The sequence below is a fragment of the Hypanus sabinus genome, chromosome 5 (assembly GCF_030144855.1).
Source record: "Hypanus sabinus isolate sHypSab1 chromosome 5, sHypSab1.hap1, whole genome shotgun sequence".
Classification (NCBI taxonomy): Eukaryota; Metazoa; Chordata; class Chondrichthyes; order Myliobatiformes; family Dasyatidae; genus Hypanus; species Hypanus sabinus.
Genome location: NC_082710.1, coordinates 18,007,025 through 18,019,061, shown reverse-complemented (window position 1 = coordinate 18,019,061; position 12,037 = coordinate 18,007,025). Strand labels below are relative to the sequence as shown.

General features: G+C 42.1%; 1 protein-coding gene across 1 annotated transcript in view; it reads left to right on the top strand.

Annotated features, from left to right (window-relative positions):
- The window catches only part of LOC132393961 (solute carrier organic anion transporter family member 3A1-like), a 293,808-nt gene that overhangs the window by 246,476 nt on the left and 35,295 nt on the right, over nt 1-12,037 (top strand). Inside the window, exon 6 of the mRNA XM_059969457.1 lies at nt 8,442-8,640. Within this exon, the coding sequence (XP_059825440.1) occupies nt 8,442-8,640 (199 nt within the window). The remainder of the gene's footprint in view (nt 1-8,441; nt 8,641-12,037) is intronic.

The following is a 12,037-nucleotide window of genomic DNA, read 5'->3' as shown; positions in this document are numbered from 1 at the left end:
TTTGCAATATGTTACTTCAAATTGATTGAAAATGTTAAGGTGAGCTAATGATCTGATTTTTCCTGAGAAAGCCAGATTACTGAAAAGGATGAAAAAGATTTGGAAATGCAGCACTGCCCTGTCCCTAAGTTTCCTCAGTTTTCTCTGCTAATATTGTATTTTGACTGAATGTAAAGAGATTTTGCTTTAGATTCACTCACTTTTCAAAGCTTGCAGCAAATTTTGGTAGGGACTCATAGTAAATTAACCTATATATGGGCTATTTAAATGCAGAATTTGTGCTGTTTCTAGTAATGGTTGGCAGGGATTCTTATCTATCCCTGAAAATCTACATTGCTAAAGGGATTTGAGGTAATTAAACATTAAGACTAGGAATTCCCTCTGCAAGTAAATGATGTTTGTACATTTTCTCTGCGTGTATACTGTCACCAGGTTCCAGTACCATTTCTTAGCAGTGGGAGTTGTGCCATAACTCGGGGGAATATAGAAAGGATGCAGTCTCTCTATGTCCCAACATTTTAAGGCAAGAACGGAGCACAATAGCAGAGCAGGAGCTAATTCCAATCCATTTCCAAATTCTAATGACAGGAACTACACTGAAAAAAACTTTGTATCTCTGTATAATTGCTACTCGACTGGCTAAACACTTCCAGCATTTTCTGTTTTATTCCAAATTATATCTGCCCTAAATTTGACCCCATTGTGTTTGAACACGATTCAAAAGCTCCAGGATCCAGAGCCTCTGTATCCAGGGGTGACAGATTATACTTCACCAGAGCTGGTTCTACATATGCATCTTTCCTAATTAGAACACACTTTTGCAATGCAATCCAAAACAAATTAGGAACTATCTCACATTAACTATCCGTGACCTGTAAACATCAGATGCAGAGGTTTAATTTCAGCAGACGAGTTTGAATGATAAATTATAATCTGTATGATGTTAAGTTCTATAAAATGATCAGTGCTGTGTTCTACAATACTCTGCAAAAGTCTTAGGCATCCTAGATTTTTAAAATTAGTGTCAGATGGTATGGTCTCCACAGAGCTTGATCTCAACATCATCGAGGCTGTCTGGGATGACCTGGAGAGACAGAAGCAAGCAAAACACTCAAAATCTGCAGAGGAACTGTGGCAAATTCTCCAAGAGGTTTGGAGACATCTTGGAGACACCAGCTGATTTTCTTATAAAACTGCAGGGCAGTGTACCAAAGGGAATTAATGCAGTTTTAAAGGCAAAGAATGGTCACACCAAATATTGATTTGATTTAGTTTTTTGCTGTTTATTGCTCTTTAGAGTAAATTGTTGATATTTAGAAATTTTCCATTAATTATTTTTGAAAGCATCGTCACTTTAAAGAAATTTTTACTTGTGCCTAAGACTTGAACAGTAGTGTATGTCCCTATTATTTCACAAAAAAAAAGCAACAACAAATTATAGTTTAGACCTTTGCATCTGGTCATCTGCATGTCAGTGTCTTAGGCCTGTAAATTAAAACAATTCTCAAAAGAAAAAAGTGATCACATCTAAGATGAAGAATTTCCAGAACGGTGGTTATAGTGTTTTCTCATATTACTGCTATAGTATAGTCATGTTGCCATGGTAATAACTTAAGTGAAAATCATTTGCAGCATAATCCTCTGCTGTCTTATGATTTAAATTAAAAATGTATCGCTGAATATGATCTTCAATGCAACAATGCCATCAGAATGTTATCCTTATTGTTGAAGCTCAGTCTTAAATATCCAAATTTGACAAGATACGTTATCAAACGATCACTTTCTGTTTCAAATTTTACATGATTTAAAATGAGCTGTAGTATAGCTGCATCAGCTATTAATTTTATTTTGATATGCAAGCTTTGACATTTCTGGGACTGGGCTGTTGCCTGTTGATTTCCCACGAAGGCAAAGCAACGCTGGTACTGAGCAATGGTTTGCCATTGGGATAAACATGTGACTCTGTCAAAGCAAATTGCCCCAATTTATCAGAACCCACTCAAATTTAACTTCAGTATCATTTGAATATACATTAGGAATATAACATATTGTAATAAATCACTGTCCAAAGAGTAAAGTGGAAAATTGACACCATTGTGTTTCTCTAGAGTTGAAATATTATTTTAATAATAACACCAACTTGTATTTATTAGCCCCTTTAACTCAGTAAAACATTCAAAAACACATCACAGGAGTGTAAACAAAAAGATATTTGACATCAAACCAGGTATCAAGCTAAAAAGAGACTGTAGGTGAGGGAATCTAGACTTAAAAAACATAAACTGCTGGAGGAACTCTCTCAGGCAGCATTTGAGGAGGCAAAAGAATGGCTGATGTTTTGGATTGAGACCCTGGATTAGAATTGAGAGTGTGGACAAAGGATAGTTAGTGGAAAGAGGAGCAGATTTCTACAGGTGTACCGTGGAGAGCATTCTGACTGGTGGCATCACCAGCTGGGAGGGAGGAACCACTGCGATAACTGGAAAAAGCTGCAGAGGGTTGTAAACTCAAACCATCACTAATCTGAGACCATAGCGGAGGCCATGAATTGAATGTCGGAATGGGAATGGGAAGTAGAATTAAAATGGGTGGCCAATGGGAACCCCACCTTGTGTGGTGGACAGACTGAAGGCATGCAACGAAATGAGCATGACCTGTGGTGTATGTTTCATAAAAATCCTGTGATTTACTCATAAGTTTCTCAAATACCTCAGTTTAACTGTTTACTGGGGGTCTGTGAGTGCTAGTAAAAGATCCCAAAGGAGCAGGGTTTTTCTACAGTTTTGTGACTTATAAGGGGCCAGGGAGAATTGTTTTAAGACTGAAGTGTATCGGAATGTCTTTCTGCAGAGGCTAGTGGATCTCTAGGATTCTCCAACCCAGAGTATTGTAGAGACTGGATCATTGAGAGTGTTTAAAGAGGAGGCGGGTATGTTTTTGTAAGATTGGGAAACTGAGTGCTATGAAAAACTGTGACAGAAAAGCAGATGAGGCCTGGGACAGCTCAGATGTCATTATATTGAGCAACAGGGCAGGTCTGAGGGACCAGGTGGACGATTCTACGATTCCTTTTATGTTCTAAAGCTGCAAAGCTACAGGGGGAGGTGGTGAATCTGTCACCAGGACTCTGTGTGGTTCAGCTATTGTTTATAAATGCTCTTGAGCTTCTCCCAGTCCTGCGATTCGTCCACAACTCCAACCTTGACCCAGTTTTCTTCCTGTTGCCAAAACTGCTTTACTGTTTCCATGGGCCACATTTGGCATTTAGGAAATCAAGCATAAATGCATCCATGGCGACTAGTAAATTAATAAATGCTGGAAGAGGAATTAGCCAAGAGCAAATGAAATAAATGAGGTTAATATGCGGTCAATACTATTACTGAGCAGTGACACTTAAAGAGTAGACAAAGGGGTGTGCCTGCTCTCCATTAGTCTCATCCGTTCAAGTAAATGAACTGAAAAGCAACTGCAGAAGGCCTCTAGTTTCCTGGCTGGTTCTCCTGCAGTCGTTACTCCAGGGTTAGAGGTGTTTGGTGTAAGTTCTGATAAGTCAGATAATGCTGGATTACATCTTCAATGTATGTAAAATAGATTATAAAATAAATGCCTCCCACATATTGTGAAAATTAATTCACCATTTATAACAAATTATTGACTGTCCTAATTCTGCATTCAATTTTTATGTCTCTAGAATCAAAATAGTTCCCAACAGTCTCCCATGATCATTTGAAAATGCTTATTAACAGCTAGAAAATCTGTGTTTTGTATTTTAATCATGAAGTGATTCTGTGTTACAAAGTAAATTTGTGAAGGATTCTTTCCTTCACGTATGAAATAATTTAAGCCTGATGTTTCCCTTCAGTCAAAAATAGAACAGCTGATAACATTCAGACCAGACGGTCTCCTTCCGCTCTCCACTCAGTCACACTGCGTATTTTCTAGTAAAGCTTTTCATGTGAGGGTTCCTTCCTGCTCATTCTAACAGCCATTGTCAGTCCATACAAGGAAGGCTGTTTAATGACTATCTTATTTTCATAAAGGACAAAGTGTGCAAGATATTTTCAAAAAGCTGTATATCCTATTTAGAAGCATTGTCTATGCTGATTGTAATTTTCAGATTGGAAAAACGTTAAAGTCACCAACAACTGTGGTTCTCTTTGGAGCATGAACAATAAATGGTGTTGTCTGCAAGTTGGTTAATAGTAGTTATGTGAGGCATTTGCCCTAATAAAACAAAAAATCATTTAAGTATGGGCCAGCACTTACCAAGTTATTTATCTCTCTTGTTTGAAAGGTTATTCCTTTTTGGTAACATGCACAAAATGCTGGAGGAACTCAGCAGACTAGGCAGCATCTGTGGAGAGGAATAAACAGTCAATGTTGCAGACTGAGAAATTTCACCTTTATTCCTCTCCATACATGCTGCCCGACCTGCTGAGTTCCTCCAGCATTTCATGCAAATTACTTTGGATTTCCAGCATCTGCAGAATTTTTTGCTTCAGTTCTTATTTGGTCACTTCTTACATTTGTTTTCTGGTTAAATAGCTGGTGAAATTTTTACCTGATTTTTTCTGCTTCCTCGTTGAAAAGGTACAGCACCCTTTTGACTGGCTTGGCAGAGATCAGCTTACTTCCTCTTTTCATCCACACAACTAAATTTATCTTAAAATTAGCGAAGGTCAGAAACATGCCACTTTTTCACCTCTTTCCCCCTCCAGACTAACATGAAGTGTAAATAGGGATTGGGGGGGGGGGGCAGGAGAAACTATGAGGAATATTGGTCTCGGAGGGATATTTGGCAGAACTTTTAACTTTGCTGCGGGTTTAAAATAGGTGATACTGGATAGATTCGATTGAGCAGGAAAATTGGGTGATGAATAGTTAGAACCGATGTCGGTACTCCCATTGATGTAGGAAGTTCCAGCTGTGCTTCTTCGAGGTGGGAAAAGAAAGAACAGACGAAAGTCCTTGGGGTGCACACCCGGTCCATCCCACATTCCAAAAACATATATGTTACTCTAACGTCAAACTAATCCTTCCCTCCAGCATAGACCTCCACTTTTCTATCACCCATGTGCCAATCTAAGAGTTTCTTAAGTGTCCCTAATGTATCTGCCTTTAGCACCACCCCTGGCAGGGCATTCCACACACCCACAATCCTCTCTGAGTAAAAGACTCTCTCTGACATCCCACCCCCCACCCCCCCCAATACTTGCCTTCAATCACTTTCAAATTATGCCCCTTTGTGTTGGTCATTCCTACCCTGGGAAAAAAGAAGTTTCTGGCTGTCTAATTGATCTCTGCCTCTTATCATCGTGTACACCTCTCATCCTGCTTTGCTCCCAAGAGAAAAGTCCTAGCTTACTCAGTCTAACTTCATAAATCATACTCTCAAATCCAGGCAGCATCCTGGTAAATCTTCTCTGCACTCTCTTTCCTTTAATGAGGCAACCAGAATTGAATCAATACTGAAGTGTGGTCGAATCAGGAATGTATAGAGCCGCTAAATTACCTCATGCCTCTTAAGCTCAGTCCTCATACTAATGAAAGTAAACACACCTTCTTAACAACCTCGAAGAAATCTGCAGATGCTGGAAATTCAAGCATTTTTTTCTCTTGCTATCTTTCCTTTCAGTTAGTCCTGACGAAGGGTCTCGGCCCGAAACGTCGACAGTGCTTCTCCTTATAGATGCTGCCTGGCCTGCTGCGTTCCACCAGCATTTCGTGTGTGTTTCTTAACAACCCCATCAGTTTACGTGGCAGCTTTGAGGGGTCTATGGACATGGATCCCAGGACCCCTCTGTTCCTCCACATCGCTAAGAATCGTGCCATTAACCCTGTATCCTGCCTGCAGTTTCCGTCGTCCACGGTCCGGAATCACTCCACATGTCCGGGTTGAACTCCATCAGCTACTTATAAATGTCGAAAGCCTCCAACCTGATGGCATGAACATTAATGTCTTGAACTTCTGGTAATGCCCACCCCCCCTTCAGCATTCCCCATCTCCTTTTCCCTCTCTCACCTTGTCTCCTTGCCCGCCCATTGCCTCCCTCTTGTGCTCTTCCCCCCCCCCCCTTTTCTTCCTTCCAGGGCCTTCTGTCCTCTCTTATCAGATCCCCCCTTCTCCAGCCCTGTATCTCTTTCACCAATCAACTTCCCAGCTCTTTAGTTCATCCCTCCCCCTCCCGGTTTCATCTATCACCTTTTTTTCTCTCCCATCCCCCCCCCCCCCCACCTTTTGAATCGATTCCTCATCCTTTTTTCATTTTTTTTCTCCATTCCTGCCGAAGGGTCTTGGCCCGAAACATCGACTGTACTTTTTTCCATAGATGAGTTCCTCCAGCGATTTGTGTGCGACCGACTTCTAAGCCCAGCTCTGCATCCTTTCAATGTCCTGTTGTAGCCCTTGACAATATTCTACACTATGTGTAGAATTACAGCAGTGGTGAGGAGATTACAGTCAGAAATTAACCTGTGGGCAGTTAATAACCCTGTTACTTTGCAATGGACGAACCTGCGTTCAGCCGCCATGTGCTTAAGGGAGGGCATTAGCAAGAGTGACCATATCAGCTTTCCATGCTGCCTACTCGGCACATTATATAGTTAGCGGGTGAGTGCAGTGCATGCAAAATATGAATAGCAGTGTCAGATGTGACTCCTGGTGCAGGTGTGCACTTGGCATTTGAAAGAGCTGGACAAGGAGAGGATGTCTCTTAGTCTAGGACCAGAAGGCACAGCCTCAGAGCACAAGACGTTCCTTTAGAACATAGATGAGGAGGAATTTCTTTAACCAGAGGAGCTCAAATCTATGGAGCTCATTGCCACAGCCGGTTGTGGAGGCCCAGTCATCAGTATACTTAAAGCAGAGATGGATAGGTTCTTGATCAGGAAAGGCGTCAAAGGCTATGGGGACAAGGCAGGAGAATTAAATTGAGAAGGAAGATAGATCTGCCATGATCAGATGGTTAAGCAGTCTCGATGGGCCAAATGACCAATTCTGATCCCATGTCTGAAGGACTTATGGTCTTATTCTGGGGCTCAGATGATGACTGAAGGACTCAAACAGTGATCAGCATTTCACATCACTGAAGTCCCTAAATTCCTAAGAATAGCAAAGTACAGCAAGACGTATAGCTTATATAAAGATATGGTGTTACCTTGATTATGGAAACAGTTTGGGCTGTGAAGCCATATATTTTCAGTAAACACTGAGAAACAAGGAAACTATATTTTAACAATTAATTATATAAGAAATATTTTTTAGGTCATTAGAGTATTTCATTCAGGCTCCTTGTAAACTGAACATGGTGGTGACAATCCTTGTTTCAAGTACAGTTCCGGCAGCTTGGCCCCTTCAGTGGACAGCTCCTAGTATTGTGGCCTCCCCCAGCCAGCGAACATTGGCAGCCACTGAACCCCGTGGCATGGGCAACCATCCAGATCATTAGCCTGGTAGAACCTCCATGGAGTTAAAATGGATACAACCTCGTTTCTCATTACAGAGTGGATGGCAGGGCACTGGGGGTGTGCAGTAGAACAAAGGGATCTGGGAATACAGATTCACAGTTCCTTGAAAGTAGCATCACAGGTGCGTTGGGGTGAGAAAGAGAACTTATGGCACATTGGCCTTCATAAATCAAAGTATCGAGTACAAAAGGGATGTTATGTTGAAGTTATATCAGATCTTGGAGAAGGCAACTTTGTAGTATGGTGTGCAGTTCTGGGGCCACATATGTATGGGAAAGATGGAAGATTGAAAGAGTGCAGAGAAAATTTACAATGATGTTGTCAGTACTGGAGGACTTGAATTATAAGAGACTTTTAATTCTGTTTAAAGACACTTCTAGATAGATATGTAGAGCTTAGAAAATAGAGGGCTATGGGTGACCCTAGGTGATTTCTAAAGTAAGTACATGTTCAGTACAGCATTGTGGGCTGAAGGGCCTGTATTGTGCTGTAGGTTTTTCTGTTTTTGTATAAGGAAAGGTTGAAAAGGTTCCGACTTTATTCCCTGGAGCACAGGAGAATGAGGGGAGATTTGTACAGAATATATGAAAGGTATAGATGGGGTCAATACAAACAGGCTTTTTCCCACTGAGGTTTGGTAAGACTACAACCAGAGATCAAAGGTTAAGGGTGAAAGGTGAAATATTTAAGGGAAACCTGAGGGGGATTTTCTTCATCCAGAGGGTTGTGAGAGTGTGACCGAGCTGCCAGTGCAAGTGGTGGATGTGGGTTTGTAAGGGAAATTTAGATAGGCACACGGGTGGGAAGGGTATTGGGTTCTAAGTCCAATGGGACTAGGCAGACTAACAAGTTGGCACCAACTAGATGGGCTGAAGGGCCGGTTTCGGTGCTGTCATGCTCTCTGACTCCATAACTCTGACCCCTGCAGGGTTTCATACCACACAAACATGTTGCATTGTCCTTTTCCTAATTAGGTGTCACTGCGGTTCCTTGTGTGTGCCTTGGAATTTTTCTGGGTGGCTTTGTACTGAAGAAGATGAGCCTTACTCCACTGGGGGCAATTAAAATGACCATGACTGTCAACTTGCTGTCGACTGCCACGTATGTGATGCTGCTGTTCCTGGGCTGTGAAACGGGGCCGTTCGCTGGTGCAACAGTCGCCTATAAAAACAGGTAAGGAGCACTTGATAAAATCCTGGCAATATTAATGCTTCTTCAACAGCTGTTTGATGCAGGGTCACTTCAAAATTGTTCTGAGCACCGACTGGGGCCTGTTGAAGGAGAAACAGTAACACACGGGGCATTCCCACTCCACAAACGCTTGTTTTGAGCCGCGATTTATTTTTAGTGTTCCAATTATAGGGAAGTGATAAGGGAGAAGATTTCATTTGCCGTGGGCAGCTTCCCACAGTGGAGCAATCCAATCATCAGGTCACCCTGTCACATTGGCAGTAAATCAGGCTTGTGTAGTTGTCATACTTCATTCTGTGTTCTGTTATTGTTTCAGATTCAGATTTCTTCAGGCTTATGTATCACACGTAGGCCGAGAGCTGCAATGGCTGCAGAGGCCCTGGCCTGGTGCCGTGAGTAAGAGTGGACAGACACAGCTCCATGGTTTCTCTGCTATCTGCCTTTATTCCAGAATGTTCATGGTTAACATGGATGCTGATAATACCGCGTCACCACGGTAGCGTTCCAGATTTCGGAGTTACGCTATCTGTACGGAGTCTCTGTTCCTCCTCCCTGTGGAATGCATGGGTTTTCTCTAGGTCCTCCAGTTTTCTCCCACAGTCCAAAGATGTACTGGTAGCTTAATTGGTTATTGTAAAATTGTCCTGTATTTTAGATTAGGGTTAATCAGCTTTGTAGGGGGCAGTGTGGCTCCGAGGGCCGGAAGGAACAATTCAGTGATGGGTGAGTGAAGTTGAGTGAAGAGCCTGCTGCTTAAGGGGTAATAACTGTTCCTGAAGCAGACTTTTGTGGTACATTTGATATTGTTTCCCAGACAGACAATTACATGGAAAGTAGAAGGTAGAAATTACAGCACAGTACAGGCTCCTAGCCCATCGTGTTGTGCCAGTCTTTAACCTAGTCCCAGCTCAATCTAACCCTTCCCTCCCCCTGCTGTTGCAAGTGCTTGTTACACCACGGGCGCTCATTGCTGTTCCCATAACGAGTTTTCTTTTTGACCAGTCAGGTTTGTTAGCCCTGAGCTGAATCTGGGGGATGGGACGGCCACTCTCAGTCTGGCCTCTGCCCTCTGTGCTGTTTGGCAGGGTGACCCAACCAAGAGTCAAAGTGCAAGGCCCTAACTCAGCCCACATAGATCTCTGGGTTACTGGGGCATGCAAGCACCCAAAGTCAAGGTCCTGTTGGAGGTTCCCTCCCCCAGAGCCTTGCATTCTTTAATTTGTTCCATGTGTCTACCTGAACCTCTCTTAAATGCCCCTAATATACCTGCCTCTATCACCAACCCTGTGCACCCACCACTCTCTGTGTAAAAAACCTCCCTCTGACATCTCCCCTACATTTTCCTCCAGTCACCTATAAAGCGTTAGTCTTTTCTGTGCTGGGAAAGTCACCGGCTACCCACTCGATCAAAGGCTCTTTTCATCTTGTACACCTCAATCAAGTCACCTCTCGGCAGCATAGGACTCCCAAGACGGAATGGAGTTTCTGGATCCGTGACGGACTGGAGGCTGATGGGGTGAACAAACAGCAGAGGTTGTGCTGCATTTGTTATTGTTCCCCAGACAGACAGACAATTACCCAGTTGATTTATTTGAAGCAGTCTGCTCTTAATTGTCAGCACTCCAGTCAAGAAGAATTGATTGAAACTGAAGTGGTGTGGGCTGGTGGGAGGAAGTAAGAGGCAATAAAGCCTGAAATATTTTCTCTCTCGTCAGTGATAAAGTACTTCTCATTGCATATGCATGAACGGGGAGATTTAAAGGATAAGGCAGATAATCGGGTTCATTTCAGAGAGGTGTACAGGATGATAAGAGGCATAGATTCGATTGGATAGCCCAAGACTTCTTCCCAGGGTGGAAATGGCTAATACAAAGATGCATAATTTTAAGGTGTTGGGGAAGAAAGTATAGGGGGGATATCAGAGGGAGGTTTTTTACACAGAGAGTGCTGAGTACATGGAACACCCTGTCAGGGGTGGTAGTAGAGGCTGATGCTTTAGGGGCATTTAAGGAGGTCTTAGGTAGATACTTGGATGATAGACAAATGGAGGGCTATGTGGAAGGGAAAGGTTAGATTTATCATGGTGTAGGTTACAAGGTCAGCACAACATCATGAGTTGAAAGGCCTGTACTGTGCTGAGACGTTCTCTATTCTGTTTCTAACACTGATGAAGTGCAACCATCACTACAAAATTAACTGCAGATGCTACAAGTTTGGTTAAAAATATTGCAGAGAGGATGAAAGTTGTGGGCAGGGATCTGAGTAATAACAAACTACCGCTTAAGTAAATTGCTCAGTTGTAGATTCATACCACACCGAATAAGGTCATTCTATCCGCAGCGTCCATGCAGGCCGGTCTCATTTGCCAGCACCATCACTTCGGGTTTTGCTCATAACACTTTTACAGTCATCAGTCGGTAGCTACTTCACAAAACTGCAAAGGTCATGTCCAACTGAATTGCCAAGAAACTCGACAACTCACGTTCTCAGAGACATGCTTTTATTTGTTAGCTTGTTTATTTCGTAATTATTTGTCTCATTTTTGTATTTGCAGTTTGTCTTCTTGTGCACATTGTTTGTCGGTCCTTGTGTGTAGTTGCTTATTGATTCTATTGTATTTCTTTGTTCTACTGTGAATGCCTGCCGGGAAATAATTATCAGTGTATTATATAGTGACATCAATAAATTTACTTTGAACTTTGAACTCTGGAAGCCCTGATTCTGGTGAATCAGTCTTGGCCTCTGGGTGCTCCTGATCCAAGTCATGTATCCAGTTCCAGAAACAGGCCAGCTTTATTACACACATAGATCTTCCTGAATTACCATGTGGCCTCTGAAATCTCTTTAGTGTTTCAGAATGTAGCAACAAATAATCAGACTACCAACAAATGTGTTTCAGCCAAAGGTAATTTTTAAACTTGGAGAAACCTATGGTTGGACAGTTAACTCTTACTTTAACTTTAGTTGCTCTTACTTCAGGATGCTTCATTTTAAAATGCTTTGACAGTTTGGCTTATTCTGACCCATTGTCCCCTTGACACAATATCAGGGAATTTTCTACAACTGGAAAATCAATCTTAAAAGAGTTTATCTTAACAATCTTAACAACACAATTTCTGTGTTTTCTGAGGAAACTGAAGAGCCAGATCAAGATAGAATGTAAAATTAACAAAACCTTATGTGGACACAAAAGCATTCAACACCATAGAGCACAAAGAAAGAAATGGTCGTTATCCAGTCAGTGACCATTTTGTTCGAGACGGGAGTGGAACTCAGTGTGGCACTCTGCTCTCATAGCTCATCCACTTCAAGGCTTGATGTTGATTCTTCATTGTTTTCTCAGACACGTCATTCTGTTTAGAACTGAAGTATGGACCAG